A 26,819-nucleotide genomic window follows, 5' to 3' on the forward strand; every position below is an offset into this window, starting at 1 on the left:
TCAACAAGCTGATAAGAGGCCTTTCTCAAAGCAGCGTCTCTTCTGTGGTGGTCGTTCCTCCTCCTCATCTTCGTCTTCGTCAGAGGAGGAGGATGAAGACGAACTGCTGTCCAAAGTCAGATCCACCACATCAGGACCAGGCTTTCCATTTTCACTTGACACTGTGCTGCTTGGAAGAGGAAGTTTTGCCATCGTGTCTTGAGAGCCTGTTGTAAAATGTAAAAAGTTAGAGGATAACTATTTCTCATACATTTTGAAATATTAAAAATATTTAATACATTTGCTGTGTATTAAAGCAAAGAAAAAATACTCAAACACTTACCTAGCACAAGGATTGGGCATACAGGACTACTGCTTCTTTCCTTCTCTGCTTTAATTGGACACCAGGATCCATCTGCAAGGAACTCAATCTCATCCGCATCCTTGCACTCAGTCAGAATTTTGGACAAAAGCCTGCCACAGAAACCATAATTAGAACCACTCCAAAGGGAAAGATACCCACAGTTGCTCAAAAACATACTTACCCATCAATGATAAGCTGATCATAAAGGGCAGGTTTGTCACACACTGGACATGTCCAGGTTGGTTTCTTTTCATTCATTTGCAGGTAAAAGACAGCATCAAAACACTGAAGATGAGCACAAGTCTCGGCTCGGCACGGCACAGTTAACCGCATCTTTACTAGCTGCACAACAAAAATTAAAAGAAGAATTCTCATCTATGCTGCAAACTAGAGAAAGCTGTATGAAATGTTACAATTTGGGAAGGAAATGTACTAGAGGGCAGACACCTTGTGGAAGTGTTCAAACAAAGGTGCTTTTTAAAGAAAAAAAAAGGTTATTTATTTAAGATGGCCATAAACGTGCAGATTACCTTCATATCATATAAACGATCATTCGGTGCCATCTTCCGACCTGCCACTAACCATTCAGATCAAATAAAGCTGGTGACAATCTCCCACGGACATCGTCAGATCGGCAATACATGCAGAGATATTGGTAGCCAAAAGAAATTTTCTAACCTGTCCGATCGTCTGGACGACCGATCGTCATGGAACGAAAAATGTGGGGACACTCCACACACGACCGGAAAATCGTACGAAACGGAGATTCGTATGATCAAATCTTTGCGTCTATGGCCAGCTTAAAGGAGCGGTTCACCTTTACATTAACTTTTAGTATGTTATAGAATGCCCATTTCTAAGATGCTTTTCAATTGGCCTTCATTATTTTTTTTGAATGACTTTCCTTCTTCTTCTGACTCTTTCCAGCTTTCAAATGGGGGTCACTGACCCCATCGAAAAACAAATACTCTTTAAGGCTACAAATGTATTGCTACCTTTTATTAGTCATCTTTTTATTCTGCCCCTTTCCTATTCATAGTCCAGTCTCTTATTCAAATCAGTGCATGGTTGCTAGGGTAATTTGGCTAAATAACTTGAAAAACACAAATAAAAAATGAAAACAAATTGCAAATTGTCTCAGAATAACACTATATCATACTAAAAGATCATTTAAAGGTGAACAACCCCTTTAAGTCTTTTACTTCAGATTTGTTAAAACACATTTTAGCCTGTTCTTTAAATGATACAGTTATCAAAATAAACCATCAATATTTAAAAAAAGAAAAGAAAAAAAGAAAGAAAAAAAACAATGCATCACAATCTACTTGCCGGCATCTGCCATAGGTCAAACATTTCCCATGCTTCTCTATGGGAAATGATGAAAAGATTAAACGAATGTAATCATTTTAACTGCCACAGTTCTCCCGGACATCAAAGTGGCCAAAAACACAGAAAATATACACAAATTATGAACAGGATTTCAATTAAAAAAATTTAACTTTCAGTACATGCTGGAAAAAATAAAAATAAAGGCCTTACCGGACAGATAAGAGACACTCTGACCCCAGTTGTTGCAATTTCACTGTCAGGATCAAGGCGTAACTTCTCTCTCACTGAAAGGATTGAAGGACAGATATAATATTACTGCAATAATGAGATGCAATCTCATATTAAGGGGGGGGGGGGTTATTTTATCAGGTTCAGTGACCATGAAACATTGCCACTTTCATGGACTCACCAAGAGTTTTGCAGAGCTCTGGATGTTTTACACCGATGGTTTTCAATCTCTGTAATAGCTCGGAGGAAGTTCTTTGTCTTACTAAATATAAACCCACTGAATAATTCTAAGGATAAAAAAAAAAAAACAAACTAAGAAAGCTTATGACAGGGTTGGGAGAGTGAATAAGAGCTGCTGAGGCTGGGTGAAGGTCACTAGGAGTCGAGACAATAGTTTCTGGGAGAGAAAGGTAAACTGACAAAAGGAGGGCCGTTGTACCGTTTCTGCCCTTGGAATCAGAGTCAAGTACAGTGGCAAGATTCCCTTACAACAGCAGCACACACTCAGTGATTATAGCAGAGAACCTAGATAACTTGGAATGTCATTTGCTCCTGTAAGGCGTGATGAACACAAACCACATAGAGATTTGGGTCTAGTGATCATATGTACAGACTTTACTGGATGCTTGTAAGTAGCCTGCAGGGGAATATATGTTAAGTACAATATATTTCACTATTTGTGGTTCTACCGTTCATGGTTTGTACCAAGTGGAGATTGGCAGTGTGTTACAAACAACAAGAGGACTGATTGCACTTTGTATTACTGATTGCACTTTTTTGTGACAAAAGGTGATGGCTTGGAGTCACATGTAAGAATGATGTAAACAGTTTCACTGCTTGAAAATGCTTTGGCATATACGCCATTTTATAAAATGGGAAGTAGAACTTGATGGTTGGTGCAATGAACCCTTTTGCCCTGTTCATCAAAGTAAATACCAAGCTATTTAGGGCAAGTAGTGGCATTTTGATCACTGTTCCACAGTATTTTATCCATGGTCCTTGTGTCAAAGACAACTGAAAGGATACTAGCACAAATAGAATACACATAAGTGGTAATCAGATGTTTTGGCCAAATCCCTGCCTCATATTTGTGCTGCACAAGAGAAATTCCAACAACTTATACGTCAACCTTAAAGGAATTGTTCAGTATAAAAATAAAAACCAGTTAAATAGATAGGCCGTGCATAATAAAAAAATGTTTCGGATATAGTAGCCAAAAATGTAATCTATAAAGGCTGGAGTGAGCAGATGTCTACCATACAGAACACACCCTCTACTTTTTCCATAACTTTCTAACTCTGAGTTAGCGACTTACAGGTGGGCCACATGGGACATAACTGTTCAGCGAGTTTGCTTCTGAATCTGAGCTGCATGCTAAGGATCAATTGCAAACAGATGTGCCCCCTGTGGGTCATCCCCACTCAGGTAACAGATTACTGCCTGGTAACCAATTACTGGAAACCAAGAGAGCTGCAAAGCAGGAAGTAGTGTTCTGACTATTATGTTAGACATCCAGTCACTCCAGCATTTACAGAATAAATTTTTTGTATCACACAGTCTATTTACCCAGTTTTTATTTTAATACTGAACAATTCCCTTAACAGTTCCTGTGTAACTCTGGGTGAAGGTGGCCAAGCAGAGCAAAACAAAGCAAAGAGAATAAGAATAGTAATGAAAGGGACAACAGTAAAAAAAATAAAAAAAAATAAAAAAAAATAAAAAAAAAATTAAATTGTTACATATAATAGAATATCATTCCAACATTAGAAAACCGATCACTTTTTTGGGTAGAAATTATATTTCTACATCAAAAATAATTTACAGAAAAAAAAAAAAAAACAGACCCAACTGTCTCTGTAGTCGATAGGGGGACACAGGGAAAAGCTGGGTTAAGCTCCACCCTCTGGAGGCAGGACACTTGAATAATTGATTAAAGGGGCGTGACCTACGGTCTGGCTTAACCCATTGCAACGCCAACCTATTGAGTTTGTACCAAAGAGACTGCTGAACAAAATAAGATAATTTAACTAGCAGAAACGGTAACTCTGAGTATTCCCTCATGGACCAACTTGGTCAACATCAACTACAGAGAAACGGATTTAACGGTGAGAATCAAAAAATCCTGTTTTCTCTGTCGTTTCAGGGGGGCACTGAACAGCTAGGGACTTAACAAAGCAGCCCCAAGAACAGCAGGGTGGGAGTGGAATTGATTGTGACATTATTGTAGCACAGATTGTAACACCTTGCGGCCAAATGAGGCCTCCGAGGATGAAAAGGGGTCTAAACTGAAATTTGGTGAATGTGTGAACAAACGACCAGGTGGCTACATTGCAGATCTGATCCAGGGATGCCTAGTTGCGCCATGCCCAGGAGGCTCCCAATGATCTCGTAGAATGTGTTATTTGAGTGAGCTCGAATACATCTGCTGGAAAGGAAGCCCCCCTATAAGATATATTGATATATTGAATCTAACTGTTAATGAATATCAGACGCCCAACTGCTGCAAGAAGACAGAATGAAGAGAAACAGATGCTGAGAAATATAGTGAAGATAAATTTAATTATTTCATAAATGCAGAATATTTGATTGTATTTAGAAAGTTTCTTATTTCAGTATGATAAAGCTTATTAAATTTTAATTTTTGTGATAGTTCCCCCTTAAAGGTCCCAATATGGTTAGGTTTTCAGGAACTTAACTTGTGGAACAGCTAAATGTAGAAAAAGAGATACACCTGTAGCAAGAAAAGAGTTATCCAAAAACCCTCAGAATTGCAGGAAGGTCATTTCTTATAGACTGCATTTTAAGCAAATAATTCTACTTTTTTTCTGTAATAATTTGTGTTTAAAAAAGCAGCTGTCATATTAGCTTGGTGTGACATCACTTCCTACCCGAGTCTCTCCTTGCTTACTTATAGCTCTGGGCTCAGATTATAGCAGAGAAGGGAGGGGGGAAGAAGAGCAAACTGAGCATGCTCACTCAGGGCAAAAAGGTTTAAGCTAAATGCAATGGAATGTAAAGAGAAAAAAAATCAAAATTTAAGTGTGCATCCAGACCCATCACTACTCACCTTGCCATAATTCCCCCAAGTGACTGTCACTCTGTTGCTAGCAGATGACAGATACATAAGGTTTGTCAGGTTAATAGGACGACATGGTCTTTTAGGTTCCACACCAGGTTTGTTTGAAGGGTAGTATCCCTGAATAAAAATAAAAAAAAAACATTAAACAAACCAGAAGAGAAGTGTTACAAAAGCAATTTCTATGCACTTATTCATATATAATTTTGGTAAAACCCAAAGAAAAATGTACTTAACTTACCGGAACAGAGCAGTAATTATGGTTCACTTTCACAGCAATGTTTGGTGGATATTGATCTTCCTGTGGACAGCTTGTGTCTGTGTAACAAATCCTGATATAGAAAAATATTAAATTTCAATCTATTCATCTTCAGTTTAGCACCTGATTTGGAAGCATTTCAAAAACCATGGGTATAGTTTCACACTAGCACATTTGCAATGATAAAGGAAAACTATACCCCCCCCCTGAACAATGTAAGTCTCTATAAAACTATATTGCATAAAACAGCTTGTGTAGGTCACATGAGCCAGTTAACAGACAGAATTCTGTCTTTTGCTTCCACACTTCTTTCAGTTACAGCTGCAGTATTTCTGATCAGGTAATCTGAGGCAGCAGAGAGACCATCACGAAATGGTAGTTCTAGGCAAGAGATGTAAAGGGGCAATATTTACTTAAATATATATACAAGTTTGGTAAGATTCTTTAATATGCCACTGAATAAGATATAAACTGTTTCTTAAATATTCATTTTGTTGGTAAAGTTTTCCTTAAGGAAGCAAACAATTATACACTAGAGGGACAACCAACCTAACCTGCATCCCACCCCTAGAACTCAGCCCTTGATTGATGCATGTGGACCTGCTGTACTGCAGGGGTTCAGGCAGCCCGAAGTTTGGAGAGTGGATTTTTTCCACCGCAAACTTAATTTACCATATATGCATTATATGCATTCAAGGGCCGCCCCCTAAAACTGCCACCCTAGACAAGTGCCTTTGAGTGCCTACATGATATACACAGCCCTTATCCCACCAACAACCTTCAGCTGAATTATATACTGAAAACACCTAAATGGTTTTAAAGGAAAACTATACCACCAAAATGAATACTTGAGCAACAGATCGTTTATAACAATTAAATGGCATATTAAAGAATATTCTCAAACTGGAATATATATTTAAGTAAATATTGCCCTTTAACATCTCTTGCCTTGAACCACCATTTTGTGATGGTCTATGTGCTGCCTCAGAGAACACCTGATCAGAAATACTGCAGCTCTAACTGTAACAGGAAAAAAAAATGTGGAAGCAAAATACAGAATTGTGTTCATTGGCTCATGTGACCTAACAAGTATAGTTTGTTTGGTATGTTTCTGTGCACTGTGAATAATACAATCCCAGGGGGGCTGCCCTTATTTTTTAAAATGGTGGTTTTCTATTTAGGATTACCCAATGGCACATAGTACTAAAAAAAGGAGCTGTTTAATGAAATATTTTTTATAGAGCTACATTGTTTGAGGGATATAGGTTTCCTTTAATGCTCAAACAATTAAAAATGCCCCAAGGAAATACAAAAATTATTGGAGGAGGGAATTTGTGCTGTTGGCATAGGCTTTCAATGTGAATCACAGGCGTTTACCCATTTTGGTTTTAGTTAAACTAATTGTTCAGTGTAAAAATAAAAACTGGGTAAATGGTTAGGCTGTGCAAAATAAACAATTTTTCTAATATTGTTAGTTATCCAAAAATGTAATGTATAAAGATTGGAGTGACTGGATGTCTAACATAATAGCCAGAACACTATTTCCTGCTTTTCAGCTCTCTTGGTTTACACTAACTGGTTACCACGCACTAACCAATCAGAGACTTGAGGGGGGGGGCACATGGGTCATTTTTGTTGCTTTGAATCTGAGCTGAATGCTAAAGATCAATTGCAAACTCACTGAACAGATATGTACCATGTGGCCCTCCTTCAAGTCGCTGACTAGCTCAGAGTTATAGAGCTGAAAAGCAGGAAGTTGTGTTCTGGTTACTTTCCAGTCACTCCAGCCTTTATACATTACATTTTTGGCTAACTATATTAGAAACATTTTTTATTTTGCACAGGCTATTTACACAGTTTTTATTTTCACACTGAACTGTTCCTTTAAGAGTGTCTGTGACATGCACATGCTCAGTGTGCATTTAGCAGCTAAGTTTAGAGGTTGTTGCAAATCCACTTCCATGGCAGGCAAGCCTAATTTGCGGTTTGATGCAACAGAGCAGATTAATAAATTCTGATACTAATTGTGCTAGTTTCTGTGTTGCTATGTATAGTGTGACATTTATATTCTATATTTAGTATATTGTGTATCAGTTTCTAAGCTCACTGACAGCAGTACAGAGCATGTGCAGTGAATCAACAGAAAAGAAGATGGGAAAGCTACTGGGTTATCTTTGGAGACACATCTTCCTTGCTGAAGGACAGGGGTTGCCTTGGGCTGGTATAGTACCCAAAACATAATGCACAACATTTCTGCTCTATTTCTGTAGTAAAGTTTGTGTTCTCAATAAGTCCATGTTGGTAGCATGACAAACTTATTGGATTTTTTTCTTAAATGTTGGAAGTACCAAGTCCAACAGTTAGGGCAAAAAGGTGCAGACTTTGTCTGCCTGCCAGTATTAAAACGATACTCTAATAAATGGACCTTTATCAAAGCCACTGCCCCCAATCTGACCTGAGAAAATTAAATAGAGTTCCAATGCATATGCTGAATATGTGACAGCAGCTGCCAGATTGACAGCACCACATCCAATGGCAGTGGATCAGCGCTCAATCATGCAAAAGAGACTAGGACACAGCTGGCCACAGAAGGCAGCAAAGATTTGGAAGCCTGCAAAAGAATAGAAGTGAAATGGAAATGGTGTAACGTTTTAAAGCGATTACTGACACGTTCCTATAAAAGTCATAAGAATGCGTCAGTATCAAGTATGTGCTGCACCTGCAATAGTTCCCCTCAAAACCCCCCCGTCAAAGCCGCCCCCAGCCCCGCAAACCTGCGCTAACCCGACCCTCTGACACTGTTAAAAGATCTTCTGTGCGGTTAGAGACGCTGGGCATGGCGTGACCTTACATAGACTAATGACGAATGAAAGCAAGACTTCAGCCTATGGAAGGATCGCTCCGCCCACAACCCAGCATCACTGAAGCAATAAAGAAGATCTGTTTGTAGTGTCAGCTGGTCTGCTGCACCAAGGTGTGCAGCCTGGTGGCGGCTTCTAGGGAGGTTATTACGGTGCAGCACATACTTGATACGGACACGTTGCTATAATTTTTATAGGAACATGTTCGTATTACTTTAATTCTCTTCAAGAATTGTAGGAAAAGTGTAAACAACCATGGGGCTTTTATTTATTTATTTATTTTAAACATTTGCTTTGAAGAATACAGCAGTCTCAGAAAAGAAACCCTGCAGAATGGTACCATACTGCCATACTCCACAGTTAAGACACCTTTTGAGATAAATGGAGTTAAGCACTCCATAAGAGATGTATTCCATTTATAAAAAAAAATATCACTGTACTATATGTAATGTTTTGGGGGCTCTTGCTTCCCTTACCTGGGTGCAAAACATGAGAACGTCATCCTACTTAAAGGAAAACTAAAGGTTAACTAATGAATTAGACTCGAAATGTTGTACATTATGTTTTGGGCCTCTATACAGACCCAAGGCAATCATAGCCCTTTTAGCAGGGAAAATCTGTGCCTCTGAAGATGCCCCTGTAAACCCCCCCCCCATCTAATTTTCTGATGTTTCTCTGCACAAGCACTTTACTGCTATCAGTTATTCAGATTAGGGACGGAGACACAATATACAGCACACAGTATAAAAATGTCACAATATAAGTATGATTAGTAATGAATATAGATAATTACTAAATAGCAGCACAGAAACTAGTGCAATTAGCATCAGAATTTAAGCATCAGTTTATATTACAGGCCAATCTAATTTTCTACTTGTTTGATAAAGCAATGCCACATAAAAAAAACAGAGCTGCAGTGTTTTAAAATAAAAAATAAAAATAAAAGAATAAAAAAAAAAAACCTAAATTACAGTGGTCAATTTAATGTAACGTTTAAATTATATTTTTATGCCTATGCTCAGGTGCCTTACCTCAGGACCACTTGAACAGATTTGGTTCCAGGGTGCAAATCCCTAGAGGTAGAGAAAAAAAGGCAATGTGTCAAGAAAAATAAATAAAACCAACAGTTAAAATTCAGACATATCTTTCTAAAGACTTTACACACATACACACAGTATAAATTACAGATATCACTTACCACAATGCAGCTACTGGGTTGCACATTATGTGTTGCTTTAACTTTACTTTATTGAAAGCATTTAACCTTCTAAAATAAGCATGTGTTTACATTAAGAGTTTAACTGGTTAGAGGAGGACAAGGTGCTCCAGAATTAGTGGGCAAATAACTCGCCAAACAGTGAAAGTGGTCCGGGTACACCAGCCCCAGACCCCCAGCTTTAGGGAGCGGTACAGCAGAAGATAAGGAAGCAGGGCTGACCGGCACTCAAACGGATCCACAAGACCAGATATGTTCAGTTAAAAAAGAGTTTACCTTACAGAATCAAAGTATAATTACGGGGGTGGGGTTGGTGTCAATTATTAGGTATCCCCAATCAGCTAGCCCACACAAGTGTTCCTATTCAAGCAAAAAACAAAAATGCACTCTGGGCAGTGCTGCTTCCTGCAAAATGCACCGCTGAAGTTTGATGCTGCATGCACAATACATGTAAAGAATCCCCACTCTGTGCTTCCAGAGAAGCCAGGGAACAGGCAAAAAGATGCCAGCTGTGCATTTGTATAGCCAGGAATCCACTGAAACAACTGATAAATGTCTTGTGTACCACACACATATTAAATAGTAACTAACAAAAAAATTTTGTTCATCTGCATTTTAAGGACTTTTAAAGGGGGTTATTTACCTTCCAAATACTTTTTTTCACTTTTCATTTTGCTTGTTTTCATATTATTGACCAGAAATAGAGAAATTTTATTACTTACCGTAATTTCTATTTCCAAGTCACCTACATGAGTATTCCCCGCCCCTCAGGTCACTGGACAGGAAAAGGGTTAACGCCCAACCCTATAACATCCGCTCTGCACCGCCCCCACCTTGTCTATGTTTCCTAGCTTCAGAAGGGAGGGAAGTTGGAGAGTGCTGCCATGGTAGGTGACTTGGAAATAGAAATTACGGTAAGTAATAAAATTTCTGTATTTCCCAAGCCACCCATGGCAGCTCATCACCAACATGAGAATTTCCAAAGCCAAAAAGAAGGGAGGGACAACAACTGATGCTTAATATTTATTATGAATGCAATACAGCTTGCAAAACCTTTCTCCCAAATTTAGCCTCTTGGGAAAGAAAAACATTTAACTTATAATGTTTTATAAATGTATGCAAGGAGGACCATCTTGCAGCCTTGCAAATTACGTCTGGCGGCGCTCTGGAAGCAGCCAATGCTCGAGTAGAGTGAGCCTTCAAGTCTCTAGGTACCTCTCTGCCTGTTTTGTAATAAGCGAACACTATGCATCCAACAATCCATCGACTAATAGTCGCTTTAGACGGAGCACAACCTCTTCTAGGACCCCTCGGAATGACAAACAGTCTTTCTGACTTCCTCCACGACTGTGTACGGGTCAGATAATGAGATATTATTCGAACTAGATCCAACGTATGCCACTGTTGTTCACGCTCTGTTTTGGGATCCGGACAAAAGGAGGGTAAAGTTATCTCCAAATTCATGTGAAATTGTGATACAACCTTCGGAAGAAATTCAAACGCTGGTCTCAAGACCACCTTGTCAGGGAACAAAACCGTATCAGGTTCCTTCGCCGAAAGAGAATGAATTTCCCCTACTCTGCAGGCTGAAGTGATCGCCACCAGAAATAAAGCTTTCAGAGTAACATGCCAATCCGAAGCCTTTTCCAACGGTTCAAACGGAGCTGCCATAAAAACCTTTAGGACCAAAGGCAAATCCCATGGAGGCATCCCTAGTCGTCTCACTGGACACACTCTTTTAAGTGCATTGAACAGGCGAATGACCAACGGATCCTCAGCCCATGGTTTTTCAGTTAATGCCGACAGTGCCGAAACTTGTCCTCTCAAATTGCTGACACTAAGCTTCCTCTGGTACCCAGCAAAGAGAAACTGCACCAATTCCGACGCCCCAGGACATCTGGGATCAAATCCCTTATCTTCCGCAAACTTGACAAAACAGGACCAGACACGATAATACTGACTTGACGTTGAGTGCTTTCTAGATTTCAACAGCAATTCTATCAGATCTTTCTTGAGGCCCATACCTGATAACCTCTGACTTTCAACTTCCATGCCCTCAACGACAGGTGGAACACCTCCTGAAATGGAACTGGGCCCTGCATCAGCAGATCTTTCACAATTGGTAGTTTCATTGGAGGCTCCACTGACATCTGCCTCAAAAGTGGAAACCAGGGACGCCTGGGCCAGAATGGAACTATTGCAATCACCTGTGTCCCTTCTTTGTCTATTTTCTTCAATACCCTCCAAATTAATGGAAAGGGTGGAAAGACATAACCGAACATCCCTCTCCAGTTCTGATTTAGGGCATCTACCCCACTGGACATCCGGGATGGGTACCTTGAAAAGAACCTCCTGCACTTGTGGTTGTGATCCGAGGCCATGAGGTCTATCTCTGGATTGCCAAATCTCTGGGTAATGGTCTGGAACACAGCGGGATTCAGGGACCACTCTCCTGGCTCCAAGGCATTTCTGCTTAGGAAATCCGCCTGCACATTCATTTTGCCTGGCACAAAAAATGCTACTAAACCTCTGAAGTTTGATTCTGCCCATGACATGATAGTTGACAGCTCTTGTATTAACTGCGCACTCTTGGTGCCTCCTTGTCTGTGTACATAAGCCACCGCCGTGGCATTGTCTGACCGGATTTTCACCCACCTGTGTGTTATCCTCTCCGAGAAGGCTAATAGAGCCATCCTTATTGCCCTCAACTCAATACATTGGAAGGAAGATGAGAGACTTCCCACTGCCCTTGGGCTGACAGATCGTCTAACATGGCTCCCCAGCCTGTTTGAGAGGCGTCTGTTGTAATCGTGACGTAGTCTGGTTCTGTTAACGGCATTCCTCTGGTTAGATTCCTCGGAATCAACCACCAGCCTAGGCTCGCCATCACCTGTTTTGGAATATGAAGGAGTCTCTTCAGATTTATGGGATTGGTCGACCCTGAACCCAGAAAACAAATTTGAAGGGGTCTCATGTGCCACCTTGCCCAACGTACCATCTGAATGGTGGAGGAAAATAGACCCAGAATTGACATGCAATCCTTGACTGACACTCTGGTGAGTTGTTGAAAGGACCTCACTCGGTCCATGATGTATGAGACCTTCTGTTCTGGAAGAGACACTATCCCTTGAAGAGTGTCCAAACTGGCTCCTAAGAAGACTATCTTCTGAGTTGGCACCAGATGACTTTTCTGCCAGTTTATTACCCAACCGAAATGTTGCAGAATTCCAACTGCTTTGTCTCTATTTTTTACAGCTTCTTCTTCTGAGTTGGACACCAGAAGGATATTGTCCAGATAATGGAAGGCTGGTACCCCCTTCACTCTCAGGAAAGTTATTACTGTTACTAAGACCTTTGAAAATGTCCTTGGAGACGTGGACAGGCCAAACGGGAGGCAAGTGAACTGCACGTGTTGTTCCCGAAACACAAACCGCAGGTATTTTCTGTGTGGACCATACACTGGAACATGGAAGTATGCGTCTTTGAGATCCAGATTTACCAACCATGCTCGAGGCGGAATTGCTGCGACTATGGATGTCAGGGACTCCATTTTGAATTTCCTGCAACGTATAAATTGATTTAGGGGTCGAAGATCCAGCATAGGTCTGAACGCCCCTGAGGATTTTCTTACTAGAAAGAGTTTGGAGTAAAACCCTCTCCTCTGTTGCTCCCGAGGTACTGGTTCTACAGCACCGGTTTCCAGCAACTGATCCATGTATTCTTGAACTATTTCCTTTGCACCTTGAACCTTCGGCACCAAAGAAACTCAATACACATCGTGTCTTGGGACCCTGGAAAATTCGAGATGATAACCTTCCTTTATAATCTCTAGAACCCAACGATCCCGAATATTCTCGGCCCAAACCTCCTCGAAGAGTGCCAGACGCGCTCCTACTGCACAGGTTCGAGCCGGCCTGATCTCATTGTGTTCTGTTTGAGGAAGAGCCAAAACCAGTTGCCTTCTTTCCTGGTTGTCGTGGCTCCCCTCTAGAAGGTCTCCATGGAGACTGTCTGCCTTGAGACCTCCCAGGCCTGTACTGCCTTGAGTTCCGAAAATTCCTATTTTTTGGCGACTCAGCTCTTGGCCCATGACGTCTGAATTTTCTCTCCTGTGGAAGAAAAACACTTTTCCCACCAGACACCTTTTTAATAATTGAATCCAGACTTTCACCGAACAATCTGTCCCCTTCAAAAGGCAATTTGGCTTTAGGCTTTATTGGCTTTAGAGGCAGTGTCTGCTGACCAGGACTTCAGCCATAGTGCTCTCCTTGATGCTACTGAAAGAGCCATTGACCTCGCTGCCAACCTGACTAAATCGATGGAAGCTTCTGCCATGAAATCAGTAGCTATTTTTAGATCAGATAACATATCTCGCAGGACTGATCTCTTGACATTTGAAGAAATGGCATCTTCTAGATTATTTACCCAGATCTTCATCGCCCTAGAAGTTGAAGTTAGTGCTACCGCAGGCCTGCAAGATGCCCCGGCACAGACAAATGCTTTCTTCAGATCCAACTCCATCCGCTTTTCCATCGGATCTCTAACTGCACCCGCATTGTCAACCGGTAGGGTAGTCTTCCGAGCCAAGCGAACCACTGCCGCATCAACCTTAGGTGGATTATCCCACAACTTTGCATTAGGCTCATCCACAGGGTATTTCTTTGCAAATTTACCTTGAATAAACACTCTCTTTTCCGTCTTTTTCCACTCTGAGCTAATTAGCTCTTTAATTGAACCATGAACCGGAAAGGTAGAGGAACGTTTCTTCACGGACGGAAACAACTTGTCTGCCGAAGAACTCTTTGGTGTCTCTTCAGTTAGACTTAATGTCTTCCTAACTGCCTTCACTAGACCCTCTACTGTCGAGGCATCAAAGGCGGACTCATCCTCAGATAAAATTTCTCCTTCCTCTGATAAATCCGACTGAACATCCGCAGGATCATAATATTCATCTTCTGAAATGTCCGAAAGGGACTCATACAGCATTTCCCGAGACCTCTTAGGCCTCCTGCTTGAGGAAGATGCTTCCTGCACCCCTTGCACCACTGCTTGCTTAATTAGGGACACTAAGGCATCCAATTTGGGTGCTGAAGAAGTTTGAGGCTCAGCCGTTAAAGGTTGTTCTGCAACCGACTGCTTTCTTGCTTGTTGACTTTCCACCTTCTGTGCTTCAGTAGCGGCAGAGAGGCTAAACAGGAAAGAAACAAGCACCATTAGCCTCCACTCTCTCCCCAAACAATAACTCCGTTATCATTCGCTTACCTAGAAACCTTTGGCTGCACTCCTCTCCCAGAGCCAGACTGATCCATCTTGTCTGTAACCTATGAGACAGGCAATAGTAAGCACCCTTGCGTCCAAAAAATGAAGAATCTATCTTTCTCCATGCTCACCGACACACCACGCTCCACTTCCAATTTCGGCGCGCGTCGTGACGTCAAGACGCCGGTGCACGCATCAGTCGCGTCAGAAATAACGCGTGACCGGAACGACGCGCGACCGGTATGATGCGTACATCCGGCCGGTGGAACGCAAGATTGCCTGGCTCTGGGAGGAAAATGACGTACTTCCTGCGTCTGCTAGAAGCGGTTTTCAGAGGGTCCGCACTTCGCCACCAAACAACACGGCCAGTTTATTAACTGTGGGCCTGACAGGTGGAATGTGACCCAGCCATTGCTCCTTCTCCACCGCGATCCCCTATGGGAGGCATCAGGGCAGAGAGAGCAGAGAGACCCTGGAAGCGGTAAGCTACACAAGTGACCTGGACAGGAAAAAGACAAGGTGGGGGCGGTGCAGAGCGGATGTTATAGGATTGGGAGTTAACCGTTTTCCTGTCCAGTGACCTGAGGGGCGGGGAATACTCATGTTGGTGATGAGCTGCCATGGGTGGCTTGGGAAATAAAGGCTTTTTAAAATTGGTTTCAATCTTAAATTTTGGAAAAATTGTAATAAAAGTGTAAAGTTTAATATTCCTATGTATGGTGTTTCAGTCTTAGCAATTTGGGTTCAGAATCCGAAGTTACAATTCACTACATTTAATTGATACATTTCTCAACAGTATCTGTGAAATATTAGCAACTATAGTATCAATTGTATCAGTTGCCTTTAATCAAGCTCAGGGATTTTGATACATTTCTTAACTTTGGATGAGCAGGGCCAAAGTTAAGAAATGTAGCAACCAAAATGTATCCGTTAAGAACAGTTTAGAGAGTCAACAACCCACATTCTCAGAGAGGACAAAAGGTGAAAAATTAAACTTTACATTTCAATATCACAAAAATGGTCACAAATAGAAAGTAACTGGAAACAAGCTTTTATTTCTGGCAAACAAAGAAAAGCATTGGAAGGTGTAAAACCCTTTTAATTTGATGTTGACACATTAGCAATTTTAAACTGCCAATAGAAGACTTGGCTCGATAGTTCTTATTAAAGGGCCAGCATATCAGTGACCCCAATGGTCTATGTACTTCTTGTTTTCAGCTAATCTTCAGGTTGTTGAATTAGTTTACATTGTGTGTTAAGATCTACTTCTTACTTTTTTTTCCATCCAACATGCCATTGCCTCAGAATGTTTAATAACAGGAGGCCTGAAGATGCAACAGTTTTGCTTTAAAATGTTAATATGCATAGGCAGAGCACTAAGAAAGTACATAAAAATGTTCCGATGCACATTTCTGTAAACAAAAAATTTAGTTCATCTTAGAAATAAGGGCCATTTTACTTCTACATTAAATGCAGGATTATGCTATTTACCAAAGGGAGAGACAATTTTACCTTAAAGGAATCGTTCAGTATAAAAATAAAAAAAGAGGGTAAATAGATAGGCTGTGCAAAAAAAAAAAAAATGTTTTTCTCATATAGTTAGCCAAAAATGTAATGTATAAAGGCTGGTGATGGAAAAGGCAACTAAAAGCAAACAAATCAAATGAAAAGGATAAGTACTTGTTATTAACGGTTATTGTATAGAAAGGTTTTATATTTAAATACTGTGGTTTCATTTTTATATATTTTTTTTTTCTGTTTTGGGTGCTAAATAGAAAAGTTTGGTGTGCTATTGTGCTTACAGCAAGTCTGTCACAACCTGCTTTCCTTTGCAGTTAGTTTTCCCTCAGTTTGAGGAGGTGGGGTTTGATAAGTTGCACCTGAACAGACTGTATAAATAGACCCCCCGGGACTCCAGTGGAGCTTGCTCTAGTGTTTAGCTGCTCTTAAGTATTTGCTCTTTAAGTGCGTGCTTTGTAAGCGGAGTTACAAACACAGGAGTTTCAAACTAGGTCAAGTTTGTTCTAAGCCCTAATTTTTTTATTCCTGTTTTGATATGTAACTGGGTTAATGAGTGCTAGCAAGATTGAAGGTCTGACCCAGTACACAGTCTGCCATATGTATGCAGATTTGGAACAAGGGATCCAAAATGCTTACCTCTGTGGTGGTTGTGAGCAAATTGCCAATTTGGAGTCTCGAGACTAGAGCAACAAATTGCAACAATGAGGTCGATTGACAATCTTGAAAGGAGTCTCTGGCTCACTGAGCAGGACCTAGCAGGGTCAGATAGCTTGGGGGGAACAGAACAGCAGCAGGATGTTGAGGCAGCTAGCTGGGTGACAGTGTGACAGATTGTGTGACGAAGATGGGAGTGTGAACTCTGGATTGGCAATTCTAGATGGGGCTGATCTAACAGCCGGGAGACCAGTTTCTCTAGTAGTGGTGTTGAGGAGAGAAGAGTCAGGCCTAAGCAGATTGTGGTTGTAGGGTACTCGATAACTAGGAAAGTGGATAGGGTAATCCGTCGTCCAGATTACTACAACCGAACAGTTTGCCGTCTACCTGGTGGCAGGGTTCAGCATATGGTTGATCGGATAGACAAGGGGCTGGCATGACCCAACTGTCTTAGTGCATATTGGTACTAATGACAAAATAAATGGTAGATGAAAGACCTTAAAGGGTGATTTCAGGGATCTAGGCTCTAAGAGCAAGGGAAGGTCCAATGTAATTTTTTCAGACATTTTGCCCGTGCAAGTTTAGAAAGACAGCGGGAACTTGGGGAGCTAAATGCGTGGGTCAAGTCTTGGTGTAGGAAGGAAGGGTTTTGGTTCCTAGAGCACTTGGCTGATTTTTTCTTGGAGTACAACATATACAGTCGTGGCGGTTTGCACCTCAATGGAAGGGGGTCCACTGTGCTAGGGGGAAAGAATGGCTAAGAGGTTGGAGGAGTGTTTAAACTAGGCAAGAGGGGGGTGGGTGAGATAAAGAATTATGGGGAAGCTAAGGTAGACGGGGCATTGGGTTTAGGAAGGGGTCATGGGGGATGAGTGAGGGGGGCATACAGTTTACCAAGCTAAAGAGATCCCTCTGCTACAAGGAAAACAGAATACTACTAACTTCACATATTTCTCCACTAAGTAATGCAAATTTCAAAAGTAAAAGTAGTAACCTCTGCTGTTTGCTGGCAAATGCATGGAGTTTAGAATTAATTGCATGCTCTAAAAATTATGATATAATTGTATCACTGAGACCTGGTGGGATGAAACATGTGACTGGACTGTGAATTTAAATGGTTACACCCTTTTTATGAGGGACAGAGGGTTTAAAAAGGGTGGAGGAGTGTGTTTGTATGTAAAGCCTGAATTAAAGCTATGCACTAAAGAAATAAACATTGCTGGCACTGGTGAGGGAGTGGAATCCCTCTGGGTAGAGATTTTGACTGGGCAAAAGGTTACAAAGAAAATTATCATTGGTGTATGCTATAAATCACGAGGATAAAGCCCAGCTACTCTTGCAGATAGAACCAGATTCACAGCTGTGTTAAGTTGTTGCTATGAGTGACTTCAATTATCCAGACATTGACTGGGGTAATGGGGTTGCCAAGACAGAAAAAGCTAGTAGGTTTGTAAATATGCTGAATGACAATTTTTTATTCCAGCTTTTTCAAGAACCTACTAGGAATAACTCTCATTTGGACCTTGTAATGACTAATAATACTGAATTTATCTCTATCATTTGTGTGGGTGAGCATTTATGGACTAGTGATCATAACATGGTCACCTTTGAGATTCTGTTGCAGTAGCAATTCTATAAGGGAGTAACTAAAACACTAAATTTCAGACGTGCAATTTTTGACAGTATAGGGGCATCTCTGCAACATATTAAGTGGGAAATGCTTTTCACAGGATTAAACAGAACAAAAATGGGAAGTCTTTAAAAATGCTGCTTAATAAATATACATGTCAGTATATTCCCCTTGTAAGCAAGGAACGTCATTGCAAAGCAAAACCTTTTTGATTCAATAGAAGTGTTGGTGTTGAGGTGGGTAAGAAAAGACGTGCTTTTAAAGGACCAGTAACATTAAAAAATTTTATCTAAAAAAATCGATTCTATAAGTTACAAATAACAGTCATGCCCCAATACATTTATATGACATAGCTTACATTTTTTTAAAAAAATTCCAAAAAACCTTCTCTGGAGAACGGCGAATTGGCGACCGTGCACTCCCAACGCTGATCGTCCACACAGCACTTCCGCTGTGAGGAACCCGGAAGTTGGAGGTAATTCATAGAAGCCGGGAGGTTTGCGAGCGAACAGTTTGTCAAGGGGGGCTATGTGGAGGGAAAGGCTGCACTGCGGGTAAGACAAAGATGCGGATGGGATGGAACGGACTGGAACTGCTGGGCAAGGGAGACTGCGGGATGTGAAAAACTAAGGGGGAGGGAAAGGCTGCACTGCAGGGAAGACAGAGTTGCGGAGGGGATGTAACGGACCGGAACGGCTGGGCAAGGGAGACTGTGCGATGTAAAAAATTGTGGGGGAGGGAAAGGCTGCGGGGAAGAGACAGAGACAAGCCAGGTCAAGACCCGGAAGAGGCTCACAGCAGCGCGCACGTAGGGAAGAACAAGGGAGAAGAAGCAAGAAGATGGCGGGGACCCCTTGGACGCCGGGGGACAGTGCCGGTTTGAGTTTCTTCCGATGTATTACGCAAACAGCAGGAAAGAGCAGCATATTGGAGGTAAGTAATGTTTATCCATTATTTTTTATTATGAATTTAAAATGGTGTTACTGGTCCTTTAAGGCTTTCAAGTTAGCTGGGACAGTCGAATCATTTATAAGGTACAACTGCTACCTGGTTGCCATGTTAATGAATTACTAGCAACCAGAAGAGATTAACATCAAGCTAATAAGTTTAACAGTCTGACATCTGCACATCAAACAAATGACACATTATAAGAATGCTGCTCTTTTAATTGTAATGTTTTCTCGTTGTAAGGTATACCAAGACATGCAAAGTATGCAATTACCTGGAGTTCTTGATCAAGTCCACTTGCCTTGGGGACAGGACAAACACACATGGACTGTCTTGCAACTTTTCATTGTTCTGAGCAACTGAATAAAAGTAAAATAAATGCTATAGTTATATATTATACATGTTAATTTTATTTCTAAATCTTAAAGACAATACGCCGGCAACAATGCGTTGGACATACCATCAATTTCAATTACCCCAACGATTTCAATTATTGCCAATGGAGAGGCATTTTGGGAAAATTTGTTGCCTGCAGCAGTGTCAAAACAATTGTGGGTGACAAATTTTATCATGTGTCACTACCCTAAGGCATAACCGCTTCAGCGAATAATAATCACCTTTAAATCCATTTCTCAGTCTTGTCACAGCAACACTCCCTGTGCTGCCATGACAGAACTGGAAAGATAAAAATAGTGTTAACAAGGTAGGATAGAATGGATTGAAAAACCTTCCTTCCAAAGGTTTCTTTTATGGAGGAGAAAATACTGAACTTGGGGAAGCTATACAGTGATGACCATGTGGCTGAAAATGGAGAGAACAAGTTCTTGGTTTTGAGAAGGAAAGTTGGTACCATCCTTAAAGAACAAGGAGCATCTTTAGGAGGTACTTAGAAGTCTGAGTAATTCCTGTCTGCTCCCTGCACCCTTTTCTGGGTGATGTCATGAAAATCCTACTGCGCTACTTCCCACCTGCCCTGGCACACTGCATGCGCATAATTTAAGTCAACATCGGTGCGCATACTTAAATTTCTCTGGATTTTCTCCTTCACTGATGAAGTTCCTGTATTTAAATTTGGATGAGTGTTGGTGACTCCCAGTCCTGCCTACCGACCAATAGAAACCGAGGCGTCATACCACTATGGCGATGTTAGATTCCTCCTCTGCATTCAGTGACTGAGAAACTAGCAGTAAGCAAGCGGAGAGCAAACATTGTGTATTGCCAGGGGCATAAAGTTGTAGATGATAATATAAAAATATGGTGGCAGTGTTATAGGCAGAGGATTTATGAGAGGGATTTCTATTAAATAAAACCACATTATATATAAAAAGTCAAGTGGAACCTAATGCCCCTATTTTACATGCTCTCCTGACTGAAGAAATTGGCACATTAAGGTCTACTTTCCATATTATGTCACTTAAATATTTGGACAGAGACAACTTTTTTCTAATTTTGGTTCTGTACATTACCACAATGAATTTTAAATGAAACCACTCAGATGCAGTTGAACTGCAGACTTTCAGCTTTAATTCTGTGGGTTGAACAAAAAGATTGCAGAAAAATGTGAGGAACTAAAGCCTTTTTTTAACAGAATCACTTCATTTCAGGGGCTCAAAAGTAATTGGACTAATTAAAAAACTGAAAATAAAATGTTCATTTCTAATACTTGGTTGAATATATTACCAGTCAATTTAGGTAACTTAAAAATAATGTAACATTTTTATTCAAACATTTACATTTTTTCCTTTGAAATACAGTGTTCATATACCTGCCTCTCATTGAGGAGCGACTGTCATTTATAAATATATTTTATCTCCTAATTTGAGCTACCATAGAACAACTACTTACTAAAGACATTTGTGTCTACCGTATATACTCGAGTATAAGCCGATCCGAGTATAAGCCGAGGTACCTAATTTTACCTACGAAAACTGGGAAAACTTATTGACTCTAGTATAAGCCTAGACACAACTACAGCCCTGTCTCGCAGCAGCGCACATTCCGCCAAAGAGACTCCCCCAGCGATCAACCGGACTTCTTTGCAAAGTTGATTTGTGCAGAGAATGCTGTGTGATATTGCCATCACTGTTATTCTTTGATACAACCAACAGATGGCGCTGTGTGATATTGCAGTCACTGTTATTCTTTGATACAACCAACAGATGGCGCTGTGTGATATTGCAGTCACTGTTATTCTTTGATATAACCAACAGAGGGCGCACTGTTATTCTTTCATAAAACCAACAGAGGGCATTGTGGGATATTGCAGTCTCTCCCCAAGTGAACTGTTGGTATAGGAATGATTAAAAGTGACTGCAATCTCAGCTACTGCCCGCTGACCTGAGTATAAGCCGAGGTAGACTTTTTCAGCACATTTTGGATGCTGAAAAACTCGGCTTATACTCGAGTATATACGGTAATCTTGAGAGAAAAGGTAACAATACATTAAGGGGCCTATTTATTGTACTGCAGCTAAAACCTGTCAAAGTCATGTAAAAGTTGACGGCAGATGTCCCTTTTATTACTGGAAGATGTTTTTGACCTTCACTCTTCGAGGGTCTTGGGCTGTTTAATGCTGGTTTTCATTTTAAAACTAGAAAGATTTGAGTTTTTCAGGCGACATTCGAAAAGTTGCATGATTTTGTCAAGATTTGTCATTTGGATTTTTTTTGTAAATTAAGGGCAATTGGATGTTTGGGCAACATTTTTTTTAATAATAAAAATGAGAACAAAAAAAGGTTTAATAATTACCCCCTCCCCAAGTATTGGAAACGAAAATAGCATTATATAGATTATACATATTGCCTATTGTTTTAATCACAAAAAAAAAGATATACTTTCTTATTTTTGCTTGAGCTAAACAAGAGAAACTGAAGCTGCTCTATGTTTGGTTCTTGAGAGGTAGATAACCTGAATAATGAAATTCTCTTTCTCACAAGGACCAAAAACAGGGCAGCTTCAGCTTCCCTATTAAGCTTAAGAAACAAAAATTTTTTTGATTAACAAAACTGGAGATCCATATATACATAAACAACAGCCAAGAGTAATAAGATGTTAGCATCAAGTTTTTATCCTTCTGGTACAATGAAGAATCCTCTACAGAATCAAGTAACATGTACATACGATTCCTTCTAATCCAGTTTTCAACCAGTGATCTTGGTGAATAAGGAAACCAGAGATGTTTTTTTAGCCACGCTAGAGCAAATGAACAGCAGGCAACAAAGCATCTCATCTTTTATACTTTTCTAATAACAGATCTTGCAGAATTTTCAACTTGCACAATACATTCACAGTCATAACATTTTCAAAGGTGTAAAACAAGAAAAGCAGTTATTAAAAGTTAGGAATGTCCGTGGCAAAATTTTCTAAAAACCTCCACTCCAGCATTAGCTACCAGGTGATGCTTGGAGTTATGGACAGCACTGATATACTGAAAGTTGGCATACAATGCTATATGATGCAGTTTCAAGAGATGCAGGTACATATGTTGAGAACGGTGGTCTAGCTCTTTCCTGCACAGAATCAAATACAGTAAACCAGGAACATTACATAAAAGGCCAATATATTGGTGCTTCGTTTACTATGGTATTTGGCTGTATAAAAATCATTTAAGGTTAATATGTTAAAGCTGCAACCAATACAAAAAGTTGTATCACTTACCCAGCTCAGTTGGCTTTAAGAGTTCATCCACCACATCATAGAAAGGCAACTTAACCAGTCGTACCTCAGGCTTTGTAATAACTTTTGGAGGCAACCTGGAGAGCCCATTAACATGTTTCCCATACAAAGAAGGATAGTCTATGTTAGGTGTAGTAAGAGAAGTCCTGGGTGTAGAAACTCCATGGTCATAGGATGGGTGAATAGACAAAGATTCAGGTGCATGTGATGTGATAGGCTGGGGTGGAGCTTGGGTGATTGCCTCTGTGCCTTTCTTTGCGTAGCGCGTCTCATAAAGCTCTTTAATTTTCTTGAAAACCTCTGGACTGCAATCAAACTGTACCAGCTGTAGAGCCCGTGTGACCAGTTCATGCTTCAAACCACTTTTACTGCGCCCAACAAATCCCAGGAGCATTTGCAAATCTGACACTCTGAAACTCATTACCATGTTCTGAAAAAGTGAAGGCAATTTCAAATTGGTAACCACAGTAACCAAATCATCTTTGTTAATTAGAACACTTAAAGGGGTTGTTCACCTTCAAGCAACTAGTTATTTTCAAACAGTTCACCAGAAATAACAACCTTTTCCAATTTTCTATGTGTGACTCTCTCTCTAATAGTGAAGTGTCATTTTCTACTTCTAAATGAGCTCAGGGGGGGCTCACGGACCCTGTAAACTGTTCTAAATTGAAACATTTAGTTGCTACATTTCTTATTTGTCCCTGAAGAGCACAATCCCCGAGTTTAATTACAGGCGGCCGTTAGAATTGATACAATAGTTGCCAATATTAAAGAGATATTGCTGAGAAATGTATCCACTAAATGTTGCAAATTTGTAACTGTTCAAAATCTGCGCCTGAATTACTGAGCTGCTAGACAAACATCGGAGACACGAACATTCAACTTTGTACTTAGATTTTGAAAAAAAATGGAAAGTAATTGAAAAAAGTATTTCTGGCGATCAATCTGAAAACAATTGAACTGAAAAATATGTTTGGAAGGTGAACAACCCCTTTAAATTACTTCAAACGTGATAAGAAATCATTATAAAAACAACCTAAAGAGGGAGCTCCCACAATATACAAAAAAGATTATATCTCTGGCACCCAGTGTTAACATATACCAGAAAAAGTATTTTGCTTTTCCGTTTTCAGCTAGCTTGTCTGCAGTTTATTAAAGTTAAATTGTATCGCCTAGGGTGCCCAGCTGACTTGGCACGGCAACTATCAACAACCCCCTTTTAAAATCCCCCACTATCATTACTTTCCCCAAACTAGCAGCCTTTTCTATTTGCATCAGGAGCTTAGCATCCTCCTCACTTTGGCTGAAACATGGCTGAATGAGTCGCATGACTGGGCAGTTAATAACAGAGGCTATACTTTGTTTCAGAGCGACAAAGGCAATAGAAAAGGAGGAGGGGTATGGCTGTTGGACAGGACTTAAAAGCTAATATAAAAGTGGAGTTGATGTTAGAAAATGAGGGAGCTGAAGTATTATGGGTGCTCTTCACTGATTGTAAAGAGTCCAGCAAATTAATTAGCATTTGGAAATAGTCATTATAAGGTCCCTAAGGTGTTTAATTATGTGATTGGTGTTGCTGTGCTTTCCACGGGGGGGGGGGGACAATGGATTTAAGGGCATGTCTCATGACCAACCATTTGGTTTATCAGTGTGTTACTAGCATTGTATGGTCTTAAAAGTTCTTGTGATAACATGGGTGTGGTTTAAAGTGGGTGTGTTTTAAAAACTGGGCAAAAGAGATTAAAAAGTTAATTACTTAGGCAAAAAGATTAAAAAGTTAAAAGTTGATAGATAAGTGTCTTTTCTATCTCATCTACTGCATTAAACAGTTCTGAGTTGAAACAGTCAATGCCAAAGTGATGCATGGGTAGACCTGCAACTGACCCTAACCCAAAAAAAGCAAACCAGTGTTCCCTATATACCTGTATCTGCCCCATCTCTGGGGGCAGGGGAGAGCATAGAAATGAGTGATAGCAGCAGAGTAGAAGAGAATTCGGTAAACGCGGATGTCACACATGGGGAGGGCCATCTGCAACTCTTGGCCCACAACTTGCCCCGACACACTAAAAAAAAGTAATTGGTTGGGAAGCAGTTTGTGATGTGCAGACCTGACTGAAAGTCATGTGCTTTTGGATCAGCCAAAGTCTGATAGACTCAGCAATATCTTTTTCCAGGCACTGCGAGATGGAGGCATGGCAGCTGTCATTTTTCTGCAAATTGAAAAATTACAGGAGGAAAATGTGCATCTATCCTTTTTATCTTCTATAATTCAACAGTATCCTTTATAAAAGAATAGGAATAGTAAAAAATAAATTATTTTCTGTTTCTAAATATGTAAAGATTGTGTTAGAATAGATTGGAAAAAATATTAAATAATTTTGAAGTTATTGTCTTTAACGCTAGCATCGAGGAAATCGGTTTTCTTGGTATTCATGCGACATATCCTTTCTGGCAAACACAAAGAGTCCAGTATGGCATCATGGCAAATATTCTGGATACAAATGGATGTCAATGCATAAAAAGACATTGCAGGATCAATAATCATTTACATGAATGCAACGTATTAAGGCTAATGCCACACCATCCTCTGATGGAGGAAATGCCTTGAAGCACCTGTCTGACAGCAGGTACAGGCATTTTGCCATGGATAAGCCAATTCATATTAAACCGCTTAACAATATATATATATATATATATATATATATATATATATATATATATATATATATATATATATATATATATATATATATATATATATATATATATATATATATATTAACCTAGAATGTAAAAAAACTAAGGGGAAAATGTTCCTTTACCCAAATGTGTTAAAACTAAATTAACATGGCCCTTATGATTAAAGTTTAAAATTTTAGATTTCTGCAACTTCTACGGCATTATTTAAAAGTACCAAGATACCCATAGGTATACAAACCATTTAAAGATGTTTATAAACAAGTACTACTTCTAAATGTGCAAGGTAAACTCCATATATTCCAATTCCAAAGCATCTAACATTGGATTCCTGATAGAACATGGCTAATGAGAACTAAAAGCAGTTAGCCACATGACAGAGATAATAGCGAAATTAATAACTGCGCATGATTTCAATGAAACTATTGACACGCCAAAAGATGGAGCAAGCATATGATGGGGTGAGAAAGCGCAATTTTACAAATTTCCAGACAGCAGTGGCTAGAAATTACAGCTAAACACTCCTAATCTGTTTAAATATTATTCCCACAGGAGAACTGAATGAGGCCACAAAGCACAATGAATGACCGGCAATATTTTGTGCAACATTACAGGAATGAGTAGATTACGGGCCATATGCCGTAAATGGTGGGCGTACCGTAATCATAACCTTAGTAGGATACAAAGCAAAACTATAAAGGATAATTTATTGCATTACACTTAGAAGGGACTCTTGCGATGAATACGCAAAGTAGCCAACATACTACGAATTTAAACCTTCCTTTTCCGTCTCACCTTCGCCTCCACTAGCTCCGCCGCCATTTTGGCTTCCAGCGTCCCCCGCGCCGGCCGACGCCGCCCCATGTGATCATTCCGCGCGCTCATGTACCACTCTTCAATTGCTTCTTTACTAGCTCGGCTGCGACCTCTTCGCGCCTGCGTATATGCATCCATAACTATACGTTCAATCAGGCAGGGGCAGAGTCTTCCCTTTGTAATGCCTTATCATCAATTGGTTGTGCGTATGACGTAATGTAACAGCGTTGCCTACGCTTGAATTCATCTGTATTGTAATTGTGGGTAGGATAAATTAAAGCGAAAATCGTAAAGCTAGCTTTATTCG

The 26,819-nt window shown here is 40.2% G+C and overlaps 1 protein-coding gene across 1 annotated transcript; it reads right to left on the reverse strand.

The window, feature by feature from the left end:
• pias4.S (protein inhibitor of activated STAT 4 S homeolog) lies at positions 1–26,518 on the reverse strand. The gene is given in 11 exon segments (NM_001089282.1): positions 1–206; positions 323–453; positions 525–685; positions 1,883–1,956; positions 2,082–2,187; positions 4,968–5,096; positions 5,218–5,308; positions 9,128–9,169; positions 19,599–19,683; positions 22,982–23,429; positions 26,492–26,518. Coding segments are annotated over 11 exon segments (1,500 nt in total).
• Between the last annotated feature and the right edge of the window lie 301 nt (positions 26,519–26,819).

Source organism: Xenopus laevis, chromosome 1S (assembly GCF_017654675.1).
Source record: "Xenopus laevis strain J_2021 chromosome 1S, Xenopus_laevis_v10.1, whole genome shotgun sequence".
In the NCBI taxonomy this organism is placed as follows: Eukaryota; Metazoa; Chordata; class Amphibia; order Anura; family Pipidae; genus Xenopus; species Xenopus laevis.